The sequence below is a fragment of the Astatotilapia calliptera genome, chromosome 1 (assembly GCF_900246225.1).
Source record: "Astatotilapia calliptera chromosome 1, fAstCal1.2, whole genome shotgun sequence".
Classification (NCBI taxonomy): Eukaryota; Metazoa; Chordata; class Actinopteri; order Cichliformes; family Cichlidae; genus Astatotilapia; species Astatotilapia calliptera.
The window spans coordinates 16,849,700-16,869,095 of record NC_039302.1 but is presented as its reverse complement, the minus strand read 5'-3'; the positions used below and the strand labels follow the sequence as shown (position 1 = coordinate 16,869,095).

The following is a 19,396-nucleotide window of genomic DNA, read 5'->3' as shown; positions in this document are numbered from 1 at the left end:
CAACAAATAAAAAGAGCCTGGTCGCTTCCCCCAGGTTATTTGACTGTGAATAAAATAAGATCTTCGTATTAAAGCATATTATTATTATTATTATTATTATTATTATTATTATTATTATTATTATTATTATTATTCGACGTATGCTTTTGAGAAAGATTTCTTTTTAATTATTCTAAGATTTTCTTCATGCTTCTGTGGGAAGATGTGGTTGTCAAGGAGAGGAAAACCGGGGAGACGGCTAAATTATTGATGGATTCCTGCGTTGAGGAGCTTTTTGGAGGGCAGCACTGGGATGGGTGGGGGAGATCCACTCCTGTTCCATTGGTTTCCATAGCACCGCCCTCAGGAGAACTGCAGCTCTCATATGTACTGTTGCTGTTAATATTCGTTTTTTCTTCAAAGTGTTAAAAAACACAAGTTGATATAAAATAGCTTCATTTAGTTTCACATTTCAGCTGATAAATAAAGAGACCGATTGAGCTATAAAGCAGTTCCTTTTCTTCCCCTCACTATTTTTTTTTATTTGCTATTAGACACAGGCTCATTTAGCCTTTATAGCGTCTATATATAAATATATAGACATGGCGTTTGTGGGCATGTTGTGTTTTGCGTGTGGCCTTTATTTGGGCTGAGCAGCTGGCCAGATGTTTGGACGCGGAGCGTTGCTGTCGCTGACCTCGGTGCTGAACGCGACGTCAGATGAACCTGCGCTCACCACAGGAGACACGATACAGCCTCACTCGCTCTTTGATTTATTGAAGCCACTCCAAACGCCCACTCCCGCTTTCTGAACTTTAACTTTTGTTTTGTTGGATTTTTTTTTTAATTATTTCATATCCATCATTCATTAGCTCTGTTTCTCCCCCCTCTCTCTTTCCTTTTTGGGTGCGAAGAGAGATCCATATCGCTCCACGACGCCGGCTATCAATTTTTTCGCTCGCTTTCGTCGTGATGGCACTTGGCTTGGCTACTGTACGCCAGGCAGGAGATGAGTTGGTGGTGGATGAAGGCGAACTGCTCGCTTGATCCCCCCTTTTTACACCAGGCTCTTTTCGCCTCTGCGCTTTCAGCCTAGCGCTGAGAATTATTCCCGGCTGTTGGATCGTCGCCTTCCTTGTGGGCTCATTTTTTTTCTCGTAATTTCGTTTGTTGTTTTCCTTGCAGCCGCTGCAGTCCAGCCATCCTGCGCTGTAACATGACGCCTGAACAGTAAAACAAATATTGAGAAAACAGGCCTGCATTCAGAAACTGGATATGGAGTCAGTAAAGACGAAAGCAACGGCGGGGGTGAAGGAATTTGCGGGGAAGACCCTGGGTCATATGTACAGGTAAGGACGGGCTCTTCTTTTTGTGGGTAAATCTGGACAACAGCGCGTTTGAAACCGTCTGAGCCCAAAATGCGATTATTTGTATGCTGGATTTTAACAAGGCACGACGTGTGGGTCCAGAGGGCACCCAGCACTGTCTCACAACTTACAGGGATGCTTAGTCACGCCTCTAGAAGAAAATAAGAAAATTCTCTCTCTCTCTCTCTCTCTCTCTCTCTGTGTGTGTGTGTGTGTGTGTGTGTGTGTGTGTGTGTGTGTGTGTGTGTGTGTGTGTGTGTGTGTGTGTGTTGCTGGCAAGGGTATGGATGCCACTAGATCCTGATGCAGGGGCCTGCACATGAATCTGATTGGCAGATTAGGTTAAAGAGGACGCGCAGGCCGCGCGAGAAATTTGTGGGACTCCACTCGTGATTTTTAAAGCATTTCACGATGTCGTTATAACCAAATAAAAGGAAATTCTATTCATTTGAATCATTTTAATCTACAGCTATCACTTTGATTAATTCAGCACCTCGATATGTGTGTGTGTCTTTTCTTTAATGTTGATGTTTGGTGATTTAAAAAACCCGTTTTATTTATTTTGTATTTATTTTTGAGTGTTCAGCAGAATAAATGCGTTTTTAGACTTTCCGCTATATTCACATCGGGCCTATTCCCTTGCGAATTCATCTTCTCCGCCTTACATACCCTTGCACCGAGTGCTTGCTCAAATCTGCAGGAGAAATGGAATTAAACCGACTTTCGTTAAACATCAGTGGCTCTCTGTATCCTCTCTGGCTTTACCCCCTGAACCAGGTCTTACGTTTCACCCCAAATACACGCATTTAATTCTAATATTCTGCTGTCCCTTTTATTTAACTTGGAATGTCTTCATTCGTTTGCAGAGACGGAGATTTACATGTTTTGATAACATTTTAGATTTAGACAATTAACTGATTGCGACAAACGCGATTTTCCTGGACAGAAAAAATTAATACATAAAAAAGAAAAGCACGAGGAGTTTGAGGAAAGCCCACAGACGGGTTGTCTGCAGGCTGGAGCTGTTGCTCGGTCCCTGAATGCTAATGAGTGTGAAAGCGAGCTGGGTGCTGCAATGCGGTACAGTCAGGGGCATATTCGACTTAATTCTGCTCTACAAGGGGAACCTTCATTCTCGTTTCCCATTAGAAGCTTTCCCCTCCTATTGGAGCAAATAAAAGCATCAAATTTATTTTTTTAATTCGTTGCAGGAGTCGTCTGACTAAAGCCTCACAGACATGCTGTCCTCAGTGTGAATAAATGCTCTCCATAATGTAAATACATCACAGAGGCCTAAACCTCCCACTACCTCTCTCTCATTATGGTGATTCTACAGGAAATGCTTCCAGGATTTACTTGACTGTTTGACAAGACGTCTCAAACAGTATCCTGGTCACACCCACACACACACACACACACACACACACACACACACACACACACACACACACACACACACACACACACACACACACACACACACACTCCCAAGCACCCAGCCCCTACTAAAATATTCATGCTAAATGGAAATATTAATGGGCCTCCATGAAAGAAAGAAAAAAATCTGTTGTTTTTATAAATTTGAGAATCTTAATTTCATGTGGTGTTAGTTGGATCCGCAGACAGTGTTATTCTTAAGCGGTAGAAATCAAGATAACTGGACTTTTGTGGTTAGTGAAGAAGTTTCACCTCCCATCCAAGAGAGTCCCAGGTATTTACCCTGTGGACAAAGGGTGGGTTAGATCCTCCTCCAAAGGGACAACCCCATTAGACAATAAATACCTGGGACTCTCCATCAGTTTTCAGAACGAAAAAAACCCCCAAAACTCTTGGATGTGGATGAGGTATGAAATCTCTCCATGAACCTTAAGAAAGAAAGAAAGAATCCCAGTTGGCTTTATTTCAATCGCCTAAGACTGCCATGACCTGGATGAGTGAGGATCCACACAGACAGAGTTATCACCCCCTGGTTGTTGCAGGGTTATAGAAAGGAGGCAGAAAACCGGGGAAGTGATCGAGCTCACGGAGGATGGAAGGCCACGGGAGGCCGCTGAGAAGAAACCCCCGCTGTGCGACTGCAAGTGCTTCGGCCTGCCCCGCCGCTACATTATCGCCATCATGAGCGGCCTGGGCTTCTGCATCTCCTTCGGCATCCGATGCAACCTGGGCGTGGCCATAGTGGGCATGGTCAACAACAGCACGGTTCACCAGAACGGCAAGATCATCATCAAAGAGGTGTGGCAAAGCGAGCGAGCGAGTACACCGTGTACAGACGAGGCACATCATGGCACATGGTTATTAAAACGAGTTTCTCTGCACATGATAAATGAGAAACACATAAAGGCCTTCTATTGCTGGCACACTAGGCCGTGAAATAGCCCCCCTCTAAGTTTAAATGAACCACGGTAGTCATTTCTACAGAGCTTTAGTATACATACATCTGTGTGCAGGGAAAGTAAAAATGCGCCAGAGATGCTCCTGATTTAAATGGCACCAGGCCTCCACAGCTTACACAGGATATTCTTAGGATTAAATAGCATACATTGATGGTTCAATAAGATTTAAGATCAGTAGCGTCACTGTTTCCTGTGTATGGTGTAATAAATTACGTAGAACAGTGTCAGTGTCATGATGTAAAAGCCAGTCTTTTTCTTAAAGGGATATTACATACAAAAGGTGCATTAAAAATGTCTGAATATTTCGAACAATTTCTATAAAACATGTATTTAGTATTCATCCTGACCCCTATATTATACAACTGCATTATCTCAAATTTCGTCCAATATTCGTCTTTACCAAGAAAGCCAAACTGTTACATATAACTAGCTTGCTTTATATTATTTTTTTTACGGGAAAATTAGGTGCTTTAGTAATCGGATCAATGAAAATCCAGTCGAAATAAACACATGCAGGCCTTTATTAAAAAGGCCCCCGTTTAGATTTATTCTTCGATAGAGTAAATTCGTTCATTTCTTGGTTAAATAGCCACAATAGAGCTCACATGCAACACATGTACGTTTTTCCAAAGCGCATAGGCCACTTGTTCATTTTAACTCCACTGTTTTTGTTTTCCATATTATCTGCCAGAAAGCCAAGTTCAACTGGGATCCAGAGACGGTGGGAATGATTCACGGATCTTTTTTCTGGGGCTATATCGTGACACAAATCCCGGGAGGATATATATCCTCCAGGCTGGCAGCGAACAGGTAGGCGGCACCTCCCCTGAATTACCATAAATACGACACAGCTATATTCAGTCGGCAGATTTTCGTGATTTGGTGTTGGGTATTAAAAGAATTGTTTGAACAATTGGCGTGACTTTCGTTTCCTCTTACTCCCTTTGTCTATTCATTTCTATATTTGCAATTTTTACCAACAGTGGGAAAACAAAAAACCCGTTCAGGCGGGGAGTGGAATAAAATCACCTCCGATTAAAAAGAATAGTAAAACCAAATACAGCCAAAAGCAGGCATAAAAATATCCGTGTCTGAACTGTGAAACGGATGAGCAGGTCACGGTTATATGCAGAGCATCTCTGCACAAAGGGAGCAGACAGTCTGCAGATCTGAAGTGATGCAGAGCTGCAGGGAGGGCACTGGGCTGGCAGGCCTGCAGCTCCTGGTGTCAGGGCTTTCTGCCACCTGTTAATGAGCTCCCTTGGGGGAGCCGGGTCTAATCTGTCGCTCTCTCAGGGCATGGATACCAGACCCGGTCCTGTCGCCAAAGGCTTTAATTCACATGAGCACTGCCAAATGCGTCAGTCATTATAATTACGTTAAACTGCAGAGACTGTATGCTGTCATATCAACAACACGGCACACATTTTAGTGGATGGACGTTGATATGGTACCAAACATTTCTCATCCAATCATTTTGCTCAAATAAAACGGAAAATTGTTTTTTTTTAAATGATATTTTTGTGATATTTTTATTTAGGGCCCGCGACTTTTACAATCGTATCTCCCTGCAGTCCGTTTGTGTGATTGACACGAGGATGTAAGCGAATCAATCGGTCTCGTGCTCAACACTAGTCTCCACCGGATTAGGGCTTGTCCCCCCACGTGCGGAGGAGAGGGGCGGGGGAGTGTGGGACGTGACAAAAATGAGAAATAGCTGTGTGTTCGGCCTTGCTCTGCTTGCTCACCTGCTCCCTCCTAAAAATAAAGATGGAAAAATATGGCCTATCTATAAAATAAAAATAAAATAAAATAGCGATAATAAAAGCATTCCTGTTTCTACAACCTTCCATGTAAGCTTTCAGAATAAGCAGTGCTAGGGCTAAATTTAACAGCCTGATGAATAATTAGCCTGCATGAATCTTTTCTCCCCCGAGTTATAATGCAGAGCAGTCATCGGTTAATTGTCCTCTTCGCTCTCGGTCAGCGTCAAAACTAAAATTAAACGCCATTCTTCAGGAGAAACACGTCTCGAGCTGTACGAAAGCGAAAACGGTTGCTAAGCGACACGTGACGTGGTCATTTACGGGGTGTTGCTACTTCAAATATTCATTTACATGACGTCAAAGAGCGCGTGTAAGGCAGAGCCAATCAAATCCGAGGACCGGCGAACAGCCCTGCATCCTCCTCAGGTGCAGTGATGGTTTAAAGCTGAAATGGAAGGTTTCGGCTTTTTCCAGCAAAACAAAGTAAAAACAAAGAGATTTAAAATTACCATTGGAAGTAACACATACTATTTTTTGTTTGTTTTATGGATTTGCTTTACTATGAGTGTCTGGAAAAAACCGGGCAATGTTCACCCAAAAAGCACGCTGTCGACTGTTGTGATACTTGATTAATAAAATGTGTTGCCATACGTTCAGCACAGTTAATAATGAGGCGATTTGCTATGATTGAAATTTAAAACGCTGGTCATTGTGATATTTTCAGGGTATTTGGTGCAGCCATCGTCCTCACCTCCACTCTCAACATGTTCATTCCCTCGGCTGCCCGAGTCCACTATGGGTGTGTCATATTTGTCAGGATATTACAAGGACTGGTGGAGGTAAGACACTGTCAGAGGTGCGTCACAGCAGTCTATGTTTTATTTTATTTTATGTTATTTTATTTTATTTTTATTGTGTGCATGAATAAAAAAATCAGCAATGAATTTATTCTCTCACTTTATTCGCTCACTGTATAATTTTAGTTCCCGAGAGAATAAAGAGTATGGCGTGCAGTTCAATGAAATGCGAGATGCACTGTATTGATCCAGTCCACTCCAACTGGTTCCATGGCTTTGTCCAGCTCATTTTTCTTTCCTTTATTGTGCCTTTTTGTGCCTGAATACAAACAACAGTAAAGTGATCCTGCAGAGATGGATAATGGGGAAAATGTTGATTTGCAGAGGGATATCAATCCTCCTGGCTTTGTAGTGAAATTAGACACTCATGTTGATGAAATATACCTATTGGAGTAAAAAACATGGAGGGCTTATAATGCAGTTCTCACATGGGCTATAAAGTCTGTTGCGATAGATATAAACATACAAAGATACAGCTTTTCCTGGACATATAAACACGTGGTAATGTACACAGTTAATTTCCTTAAAGACCAGCAGGCCCTACTGTAAGGAAGCCTGCAGACTGGATTTAAAATCAGTGAAGTTTGTTCAAATTAGAGGCTGATTAGCATTTAATGTCTGCAGGCCTGTTTTGCTTCTTGAACAGCTCATCAGGTCATCACGGTGCTGAGCTGTTTGTTCATGGTAATTACAAGGGCGAAAATGTTAATTTTGATTACTTATGACATGTCTATTGGTTCAGATTCAAGTCTAACTGGGTATTCCAGATGGACGTTTAACACATCCTAAACCTGAAAATATCTGTATTCATATACATATAATAATACATCTGTATAATAATTTAATTATGCTTTGGTCTAGAAATCCTGAAAGCCTTTCCTGTTATAATAGTATTCATACAGTAGCCTACAAAACAAGTGCAAGCTAATGAAAGTACATGCTCTGCAATTGTGCCATTGTTCAAATTTTGCAATATTTTTCACACAGACCATATAGATTGGCTACATTTATATAATCCCTCTGGCCTCTGGGAGACAAGAGTACATGCATCTCTATAACAACAATAGCTTAGAAGAACAGGCCAAAGTGCAGAGAGTTTCACTGATGATTATTGTTTTACTGTAACAAATGAAAACAGACTGTTCCTTGTGGTTGGCTTTAGGGAGTGACCTACCCAGCCTGTCATGGGATCTGGAGTAAATGGGCGCCGCCATTAGAAAGGAGTCGTCTGGCCACCCTCTCATTCTGTGGTAAATACTTTTGTTTCTGTTTCTCCTTCTAGATTCAGATATGATTTGTTAAACTTTACTTTACCTTGATGATGTCTGTCCTTGCAAGCACTGAATCGCTTTCTCCTTGCCAGGCTCCTATGCTGGTGCTGTGATTGCGATGCCTCTGGCTGGGGTCTTGGTTCAGTATACAGGATGGTCCTCAGTGTTCTATGTCTACGGTAAGACTGTAAGACTCAGTGAGGGACTGCATGGGATAGGCATGCATATTGATACAAAAAGAACTGGAGATAAATTTTTATATATGAAAAATACATGTAGGTTATAAATGTAACTGTTTTTAAGCTTGGCGAAAAACTAAGAGACTTCAGTGAAAGTCAAATGGATTTAGCCAGGCAGACTATGTATTGATTTTTCCCCCCCTGATGTTTTGGTGTGTCAATAAATAACCCCCATGTCTTCCTCTGTGGACTGGATACAGTTAGCTTTCCTGTCTGGCTTTTATTCTCTCAGGCATTTTAGAAAGATCAGGCTGCCAGAGTCTCTGCATGTGCTTACTGCTGAGGTCAAAATTAGTTGCAATGCTTCTTCTGTACACCTTCTGACTTGTAATTTGTCCATACAAACAGGATGCTTTGGCATCTTCTGGTATATGTTCTGGATCTTGGTGTCTTATGAGAGCCCTGCTGAACATCCAACCATCACTGATGAGGAACGCTGCTACATTGAGGAGAGCATTGGAGAGAGTGCCAAGCTAACGGGACCTGCAGAGGTGAGGGGACACCAAAAACGTCAAAAACCTGGGCTTAAGTAACCTCACAAAATACCCCGTTTTTAGCCCATTTTTATTTATTTATTTTTTGTAAGAAGCATTACAAAAATATGAACACAGTTCCAGAAACTGTCAGTCAGGCAAAGCTCTTTACCTTCATGTGAACACAACCATCATTTTTCTTAATCTTTTCCAGAAATTCAAGACACCCTGGAGGAAGTTCTTCACCTCTATGCCTGTCTATGCAATTATTGTGGCCAACTTCTGCAGGAGCTGGACATTTTACCTGCTGCTGATTAGCCAGCCTGCATATTTTGAAGAAGTGTTTGGTTTTGAGATAAGCAAGGTGAGCTTACAAAAAATGTCACAAGACAACCAAAAAAAGAAAAAAAAAAGAATAGAGACATGAAAGATTAAAGTCGTAAAGAAAACCCCTCACCACTCAGATTCAGTCTGTTTAAAGCTGAGAGTGACGCTTTGCTCTTGGACAGATTCATTGATTTATTATGAGAATCAGTGTGAGTGCAGCTGGTGGCCAATAGTTCTCTCTCATGAACTGATACACATCATAACAAAGTGATGCAATATACATTTCCACTATATATCCATGCTTATCTTTTAAGGCCTGTGTGAACTTTTTCAGATGATGGAATAAAAAAACACATCAAAGCAACTGTAACTTCAACAGGTTTAAATTTAAAAAACAAAATGCACTGTAGTTATTTTATATATTGCACAGAATCTCTTAGAGCAAGGATGTCAAGGTCATTTTACATTAAGGGCCACAAACAATCCACTTTAATCTTAAATGGGCCTGGTGAGTGAAACGTTTAATTATGTGGGGATTAAATTACATATTTAATCCCTGCGATATATTAATATGAGATAAAGAAGTGCAATTTCAACAGGATGTGTCAGTTTTTCTACATGATATTGTAGGTCAGTGCCGGGAATGTCCTGTAGTTTTAAAACATTGTTTTTTTGTCAATTGATGAAAATTTTACTTGTTTTTAACTGAAATTTCTATATTAGACAGTAAACAACTAGAACTTTTCAGTAATTTAATTGTTTATCTTTTAATTAACTACTTTGGTGTAGCATGAATGGCTGTGGGGAGGTCTTTATCAACAGAAAAAGGTGTAAAATGTAGAAATATACAGTAAAAATTCCAAAGATTTATGCCATTCATCTTATTTTAGTGACTTTCAAATCAGAAATTTGTTATTTGCTCTATAAGACCAATATATGCTCAAAGTGTGTTTGAGTTTGATCCTTATTAGCTGCTTATTCCCTCAAACATTCATTTGACAAAGTATGAAAATGCATTAAAAACAGGGATATTTTCTATTTTCTGCTCAGCTACTTTGAATAAGTGAGAAAATACGAATAATGAAAAATATAGAATGTCCTAAATTGTAGAGCCTTTTAAAAATTAATGGAGAAACATCTTCAAAAGTATAAATCTTCATCTATTATACTGGCATTCAGCTGTGCATCTAATTTTATTGATTTTCTGTATGGGACTTTAGGTCGGTGCACTTTCTGCCCTCCCCCACTTGGTGATGACCATCATTGTGCCCATTGGTGGCCAGCTGGCCGACTACCTGCGCAGCAAGAACATCCTGACAACTACCACTGTCAGGAAAATCATGAACTGCGGAGGTGAGAAGTCTGAACCGAGGATGAAATCAAAAATTTCCACACCTCTCTTTGCACGGCTGCAGGGTGTTATTTTGATGGTGTCAGATCCATAGTGTTGTTTTTAAGGTGCTCTTAACGGCCAGCTGGGCTGCAGAGATGGTTTTGTTTATATTTTTTGGTAAAAATCTATCTGCTCAATACTTCAGTACACGGGTTGACTCACTGATTGTGACTGTGCATTGATTTCATATCTGACACTTGTGTAATTGAGTGCAGATCATGTATCACGCTTAATTCAATTGGCACCACAATGACCAACTGCCCGTGGGCTTTGTCTGTGCTTGTGTGTGTGACACTACTGTCTCTCCCTGCCAGGATTTGGCATGGAGGCCACATTGCTACTGGTGGTAGGATATTCCCACAGCAAAGGGGTGGCGATCTCCTTCCTCGTGCTTGCAGTGGGCTTCAGTGGATTTGCTATATCAGGTTAGTAGGCGTAAAAAAATCAGAATATATGTGGTATGAAACAAGATGTAAATTAAAAGTGATTAAATAATGTCATCACTGTTTAGATTTAGCTTTATTTCATTTAATGTTTAATGATTTGGGGCTTCAGTGAAAAGGATAACAAGCTAGACAAAGAATAAATATACTTGTAAGCAACACTTGGTGCTACTGCACTGCTTTTTGAGACAATTTATAAAATGACCCAGAGCTTACAAAGAAAGTGTGCACTTTTTTAACATTAATACAGCAGCAATCAGCTGCCCTTTATGGACAAAGTATTGGGCCAAGCCTCTTAATCCTTCAATTCAGGTATTTTTATTTGTTTATCCTTTATGTAATCAGAAAGTCCTTTCAGATTAGCATCTCTTTTTTTTTAGGGGAGTCCTGCCCAAGAAGGCCCACCATTACAATGTTACACTGTTTCAAATTAATAATAAAACATAACATCAACATACATAAAACAAGTCATAGTCAAAATAATACAAGGACAAGCTGGAGAATGCTCTGAACTCACATAGGGCGACAAAATCATTCCACTTCAATGTGCTCTGACGGTCATTCTATGACCAAGGTGCAAAACAAGAGAGCGCTGTTCTACCCAGTTCAGACAAATGCAACCCAGTTACCACAGGAGTGGTCCTCTTCAGTCCTCTTTACAAGTGAACGACTGGGTCATTCTGAAGTGCTCAGTGCACAGTACTGTAATATAACGTTACCACAGCAAAAAGGCAGTTTATGAAATTTCTTCCCTCCTAGTTCTTCTATGAACAACTGTTAAGTGGGATTATTGCAAAGTGGAAGTATTTAGGAACCACAGCAACTGAGACACAAAGTGTCAGACCACGTAAAGTTACAGAGTGGTGTTGACACTCTAGTAGGCGCTCTTTTGAGGCACATCATCAAGCCCAACCGATGTTCAAGGGGGTGTTAATTATATTAATAATAAAAGCCAATATTACGTATTTGCCACCTTGCCACCATATTGTATCAACATTTTTAACGGCAAATAAAAATAAAATCCTAAAGAAGAGCTGAGAGAAAAACCCTTTGATCACTCAGCAAGGACACAACAAACACCTAACTCAAGCTTAATCGGGCAGAATGCAAAAGAGTGATTAATGACTTGCTTTGATAACAGACGGCATATATTTTAAAACTACATTGTTGGGTTATCTTAGTGAGGACTCATAAATAACTACACATAACAGTTGTTAGGAAACTCCTGTAACAAAAATAAATAGCAGCCGAACAAATATATATATGCCTAATATCAGTCTAGATACTGCTATGTATGATGTTAAAGGCAGCTCGGTACTTTTTGTCTATATAATATATGTACAGTAAGGATTTGATGGAGCCATTGCATGCTCAGCAGAGATCATAGTGACACTCCCTCTGTGCGTGTTGTATTACAATTTATGTGCCTTTGTTTCCATTCAGGTCAGTTTCAGAGTCTGCTCTTTGTTTCACCTCAATCTCAAATTTGAATTTTGTCCGAAATAATTGTCATTCAGTTTGTTTTTAAGACTACCATAGGCTGGCAGTTGTGGCTTTGAGTTTTTCAGAATCAGAATCAGAATCCTCTATTGATCCCTAGGGGAAATTATTTTTTGTTACAGTGCCTTTTGGACTTTATTTACAACTTCTTGGTTGAATGAGGCATAAAATAAGACGACGTGTGACAGATGTGCTGATTTGTTTTGGTATTAAATGCTGTTGCTCTGTGTTCTATATTTGATGCTAGAGCTAGAAGACTAGCATACCACAATGAGTAGAACCAGGAGAAACAGCGAGTGTGGCTTTCTCCAGCGTTTTAAAAATAAAACAAGCATTTATGAAGCTAATTAACACATCATATCGTGTCTATTTAATTCATAATAAATAAAAGTGTTTATTTATTATTTCCTAGCTAAGTACAGACTTCAAGTTGGATATTTGGACAAAAAGACTATAAAAATGACCTTTTTCCATGGAAATTATCCATAATTAGAAAGCTGTGGAGAGTAAAAGTAGAAATTTAATTTCATTAATGATCCTAAACCTTTAGGCCAGCTATTCATTCAACAGCTGTTGTCATGTTTATGCTCAGTTATAGAAGCTGCAGATATCTGTGACTACGTGCAAAATCAGTTTCTTGCTGGTGTTCTCCAGCTTTCTCCAAGAGTGTTTAATAATTCAGTGCTAGCTGTCTCGGGAGACTTGCCAGGCAGGCGGCGTGCAGCAGCTCACGAGGACACTTACTCATTCAGCTAGTCAGAGTGGGGGAGGAGGTCGTGTGGCGAGTTGGTGCCTATTTCTGCAACAAGATGGTCACCATTTGTGCTACTTTTATCTGTAACTGTGTCATGCATCAGTTGCCTTTTATACTTTACTCATAGCATTTGCCCTTTCTGTATCAAACTGGCCTTTAAATTATGTTAACCAGGCTTGTAGCTCACAAAGATAAAATCTTTTGTTGTTGTTTTGCTGTCAGGCTTCAATGTCAATCACCTGGATATTGCTCCGCGTTATGCCAGTATCCTAATGGGCATCTCTAATGGTGTGGGCACCTTATCTGGCATGGTGTGCCCGCTGATTGTTGGTGCTATGACAAAGCACAAGGTAAGGGCTTTTCCTCCAAATGTGACAGAATCATGAAAATCATACATTTCAAATGTGTGCAAAAATTAACAAATAACTCTGAAGTTTACTTTAATTTTCCCTGCTTGACATTAAAAAGCATACAGCATACCTTTCATTAATGGTTTCTGGCAACATTTGCATAAACAGTTAAAGAAATAACAGCATGTTATACATTTGCTGTAAAAGTACAGAGAAATTATACTTCACCCAGACATTTACAAATTCAATTCAATTCAGTTTTATTTATACATGAACAAAATCGCACTACAGTTACCTCGAGGCGTTTTGTCTTCTAAGGTAAAGACAATAACAATAAGAGAGAAATGGCCTAAATCTGCATGCAGTGACCTTGTAGTTTTTTTCACGTAGCTATATGAGTATACTATATATGTATTACTATATATGAGTAAACTCTAGAAATGTCTTGATTATCTATTATTTATTTAAATAAATAAGACTAAGACCATCCCTCTGGGAGCTAGCCCACAAAAGTATAACTTGCTTTTACTTGTACTTCTCGGTAGCAAGTATTGTTTTCTACATGGACTGATGTCATTTCTACACATAATTTGATGTGTGCAGCCACAGATTTACAAAGTAGACACCTTTTAAATATTTCTCCAATACTCTGCTCCAAGGTCACAAATAATAAACAGGCAAATTGTTGGTATGATCAGCGTATTTATGAAAACACTATTTTTTTTCTTCCCTCTTCAGACCAGAGAGGAGTGGCAGTATGTATTCCTCATAGCCTCCTTGGTGCATTATGGAGGCGTGATCTTCTACGGCCTTTTTGCATCAGGAGAAAAACAGCCGTGGGCTGACCCGGAACTGACCAGTGAGGAGAAGTGTGGCTTCATTGATGAGGACGAGCTGGCAGAAGAAACAGGTGACATCACTCAGAGCTACGGTGCTTTCGGAGGGCCAGCCAAGACATATGGTGCAACCACACAGGTGAATGGAGGCTGGGCTGCCAGCTGGGAGAAGACAGAGGAGTATGTCCAGGAAGAAGCACAGGGAGGAGGCTATGGATACAGGCAGGATGAGGGATACTCCTAAACCAAACACGCACTCACTGATATATGAGTAGGTTTATTTTCCTGAGTGTCAGATTTAGTCTTAAAATGATCTACAAATGATAAACAAGAAAACCTACAATCCGTTGTCGTATTGATTGCACAAATTCTAAAGAAAACAAATAAAAAATGTAAAAAAAAAAAAAAAAGATCAACTCAATGTTAAAATGAGATCATATAAATAACTAAAGCTATTTGATTAATAGAGGTGTAACACATATCAAATTGGCAGTCTGTTAACGTATTATTATGCATATTAATGATAGATATATTTATTTGGAGTCCAACTGTGTATAAACATGAACATTTTCATCCCATCAGCTAAGGTTTCCTGACCACACTGAAGCCTGTAGAAGTACATAGAAGCTGACCCTTATTAATCAAATGAACAAGTACAGTACAATGTCCTCCAAGCCAGCCATCTCAGTGTGTGAATATGTCACTGCACAATATTGTAAACAGAAACTAGACACTCTCTTGGTATAGATCGTACTCTCTCTCTCCTGAATGCACTCGCAGTCGTGTGTCCTTTTTAATGCACATTACTTTTGATTTCTCATCACCAGCCTCTGTGTGTCTTGAACATGGAAGCGACCTGGTGTGGAGGCTTGTAAAGCGGCATTGTAACTTGTGATGCTCATTTAGTTACACATGCAAACGATAAAAAAAGAAGTGTCCTATCTGTAATTCCTTTTGTGACCCTGTACTGCTGCAGTTGAGCGTTTTTTTGTGTGTGTTTGCAGCCCAACACATCTTAGCAGTGTAGTGAAGGAATTAAGCCGCTCCCATTGTAATACTCAGCATCACCGTCATGCCACTTAGAATGTAACTGTACCAATGCATTGTTTTAAAGATTTATCTAAAATAAAACATATATGAAAGAAATATTGTATGAATTCAGATATAGCTGGATCACAATAGTTATTGTCATATAAGACCTTATCAAGGGTTTGTGCAATGGAAAGTCTTTGGGGACCAACCAAAACAAGTATGAGAGCCTTACTATTATAGAACTGCAAAATTAATATTATTTAAAAAGAGAAGAATAAATAATAATAAGAGATATTTAGAAATTTTAACAAACGGATGCATGAGGACATTTGAATGCATCATATTAAAAACTCCTGAAAGATTCATGTTTCCTCACAGCATCTATTAAGATTTTAACACAGAGGTTTAATCAGATTTGACTGACAGTAACTAAGCAATCCTTCACTACATAAATGTTGTAATGTTGCCCTTTTGTTCCCCAGCTGAACCCCGCACACATAAATCCGTCATCTTACAAGAGTGAGAAAAATGCAGGTGTTCAAAGCAAGAGGTAAAAATTGTTTACAAACATTCCCCCCAAAAAGTATTTGTATGGTAACATACAGTATATTTTCACTTTTCATGAGATTCAGCAAAACGGGAGATTTCTATTTATATGGATGGAAAACCAAAAGCAGCACTACAGAAAGGAGGCAGTTTATGCACTGATAAACAGTGTGGACGTCTGACTTATCGAAAGTGTTTTAGAGTCAGAATTAGACAGAAATGCAAGACAACCCAGAACCATCTGTTTGTCCTCAGTCTGCACTCACACTGACGAGATCTGAAGGGGGTACATTTTCTTTATTTTGTCTCAAGTTGGCACTTCACAGTGTAGATGTGTGTGGCTGTGTATTTATGCATGGAACAAAGTGAAATGTGTAGTGTGTCCTTTTTTAACGTTTCTTTTTTCTTCCAAAGTTTTTCGTCTTCGTCTCTGAAACTGTTACTGTTGCTTCAATTTCTTTGCACAATTTACCAAAGGTGAAAAGCTGAGCTGGGTTTTAGCTGGAAGTCAAACATTTTTAAGGTAGTACAGACCATCAGCAGTGAGGTTCCAGCATATTGGACCTTCAGTGTGCAGGTGGCACCAAACATTACTCAGTGTACAAAGCAATAAATCCATAGTAACAGTTCTGGTCAGACATCATGAACACTCATTGTGTAACTGTTTTTTTTTTTAAAAAAAAGGCATTTGTTAAACATGTCGTGTTTTTTGTGATAACAAATGTAGAAAACAAACACTTGTAAAGAAAAATATGTAAAAAAAAATTACATTTATAAAATATTGTACTAGAGTCCAACGCAAACGTCTTTGACAACACGAAAAGTCTAAGGAGTTTGTGAAGGGGCTGCTCACCAGATGAGAATGATAAACTGAGCTCTGCCTGAGTGGCAAATGCTCTTCCTCTTCTTCTTCTTCATGTTTCTGATTTTGTTTTGCCGTGGTCCACACTGACTTTGTGCTGTCGTTGTTCTTTCACTCTCTTTCTCTCTTTCTTTTCTCAGCACTATGTTGGGTTAATGTGTTTCATTCAGTGGCCGGACCCCCGATGTCTTATTACCCTCCTCTCCTCTCCTGTACAACCACTAATTCAGTGTCACAATATTCATTGACATAAAGGTTGAAACGTAAACATGCGATTTTGAAAAATAGCAAATGTTGCAACCTGAAGTAGTAAGAAGTTTCCTGTTTTTGTGCCTCTGAAGTTAAAGTGTGAGTCTATGGCTTCTGTTGCTGTGTAAATTGAGAGGTTTGTTGATGTCAAAATGAAATACTCTATATCCTTTTTGATATAAAAAATGATGATAAACAAATCTGTTTGTGTCTCGAGTATTTGTACTGGCAACAAAGACGAATAAATAATGCAAAATAAAATTCAGGCAACACTGAATAACTTGTTACTTTTACCTCATGCTGATCTAGTGAAGTAGTTTGCAAAGAGTTTCTGTTTTACACATCCTGCAGGCAATGAAGCAACATCGCCTTTAACTGTAGTCATGTTTCCGGCCATCTGCGGCCAGTGTTTCACTTCTATGGAGTCATATAATACCACTGAATCGATTACTGTCAGTGATTTAAAAAAGCTACGGTCACATCAGAAGCAACAATTTGTAAAATGTAGATTACTTCTAGGGAAAAAAAATCTTGGATGATTGAATTTATTGCCAAACAAAAATTAAGCTTTTGACATAGCAACTCTAATAAATCCTACATTCTTTGTGAATTGTTGCTTTTTTTGTCTCCAATTATGAGTTTATATAGTTGATAAAGATTGGACGATAACAAATGTATATACACGTGTCTGTACTCAGTGTCCTGGTGGATAGCTTTGCATTTAAGCGCCTTGAGGCAACTGTTGTCATGGATTGGTGCTATATAAATAAAACTGAATTGAATTGAAAAATGTCATCCAGAGGTAAATGTGGAAGATTAGAGCTTCACTTCTTGTGCTGTGTGGTGTGATGATTAAGTTTAAACCTTGATGCTCTGTCAAACGAGCACTACGTCAGTCGTGCAATCAAACAGGGTTGAACTCTCAAATGCATATTTGTGAATGTATGTTTTGTTTTGCACTGATAAAAAAAAGGTTTGCAGTGAAGCAGGTCTGAGGACAGAAAACATTATGTGTTTCCCCCCTCGGTGATATTTTTTAACAGCAGAATATAAATAAAAGAAACATGTCACTGAGTTGGCTGTTTTGGATCTTTTGTTCTTTTTATTTAATCAACCAATTTAACATAATTGGATTCTTTCTCATCACAGCTTCCTGTATTAGAGTTCAGACAAACAAGGCCTCTGCATTTGTCATAGTGATGCAGCAGTATCATTCATGAGACCTGCCAAGTTGTATCTTATTGCTTTATTTCAAGTTTATATTCATAACATATGTCAGGTTTTTTGTGGACTTTGGTCCAAAAAACACAAAAGAAAAACAGGAATAATTAAAAGAATTTGCTTTATCCAGGCAATCGTAACTGTAAGGCTGAGATTTACTGTTCCACCAAGGCCACAGGAAGTACACAGTTAATGGCTGCCCTCCTTCCCCCTTCGGTGAAATCAATAGGGTCAGTCTCCAGTGTTCTGCGAGACCTATTGACTGTTCTAACCTCTTAATGGAGATGAGAGGGAGGAGGAGCACTTATTGAGCTATTTGGAAGTGTTACTTCGATTTAAGTGCTGACTCCTTCCTCCATTCTCAAATCTACAGCACATGGTTCTCACAGATGGTCGCACATATTCAACAAACTGAAACAGTGTGTCCCAGCCTGATAAAGGTCCCACTCAGAAAACTTAAACAATTATGAGCTCTTACCAAAAAATATTAGAAATGACCAGGAGGAAAGAAAGCTTTCTGAAAATGTCTACAGTTTACCCCTTAAATTTATTTGGCTTAAAATACTTGAATTAAGCACGAAATCATTCAGCCTTGATGGTTGTACATTGTCCTTCTGCTACTATTTGCTCTTTAAGGACGCTCTTTGACAATAAATACAAAAAAGCTTAAGTGAATTGTTATCACCCAACTGTGGTCACTGATCTAAAAAAAATTAATACCGACACTCTGTTATAACAGAAGGCAGTTATTCCAGTTGTGAATGACTTTAATAAGTAAGGAATCTTTATATTTTGCTCATATCAGGGCTGCTGAATACACATATACAGGGAGTGCAGAATTATTAGGCAAGTTGTATTTTTGAGGAATAATGTTATTATTGAACAACAACCATGTTCTCAATGAACCCAAAAAACTCATTAATATCAAAGCTGAATGTTTTTGGAAGTAGTTTTTAGTTTGTTTTTAGTTTTAGCTATTTTAGGGGGATATCTGTGTGTGCAGGTGACTATTACTGTGCATAATTATTAGGCAACTTAACAAAAAACAAATATATACCCATTTCAATTATTTATTTTTACCAGTGACACCAATATAACATCTCCACATTCACAAATATACATTTCTGACATTCAAAAACAAAACAAATCAGCGACCAATATAGCCACCTTTCTTTGCAAGGACACTCAAAAGCCTGCCATCCATGGATTCTGTCAGTGTTTTGATCTGTTCACCATCAACATTGCGTGCAGCAGCAACCACAGCCTCCCAGACACTGTTCAGAGAGGTGTACTGTTTTCCCTCCTTGTAAATCTCACATTTGATGATGGACCACAGGTTCTCAATGGGGTTCAGATCAGGTGAACAAGGAGGCCATGTCATTAGTTTTTCTTCTTTTATACCCTTTCTTGCCAGCCACGCTGTGGAGTACTTGGACGCGTGTGATGGAGCATTGTCCTGCATGAAAATCATGTTTTTCTTGAAGGATGCAGACTTCTTCCTGTACCACTGCTTGAAGAAGGTGTCTTCCAGAAAC

General features: G+C 39.3%; 1 protein-coding gene across 1 annotated transcript; it reads left to right on the top strand.

The window, feature by feature from the left end:
- The first annotated feature begins 488 nt into the window (after positions 1-488).
- slc17a6b (solute carrier family 17 member 6b) lies at positions 489-17,714 on the top strand. Its single transcript, XM_026166600.1, has 12 exons — positions 489-1,328; positions 3,326-3,581; positions 4,434-4,552; positions 6,233-6,347; positions 7,528-7,615; positions 7,729-7,815; positions 8,224-8,366; positions 8,563-8,712; positions 9,896-10,028; positions 10,383-10,493; positions 12,988-13,115; positions 13,854-17,714. The coding sequence occupies exons 1-12, from the start codon at positions 1,255-1,257 to the stop codon at positions 14,193-14,195; spliced, it is 1,746 nt and encodes a 581-aa protein (XP_026022385.1). The 5' UTR covers positions 489-1,254; the 3' UTR covers positions 14,196-17,714.
- The last annotated feature ends 1,682 nt before the right edge of the window (positions 17,715-19,396 follow it).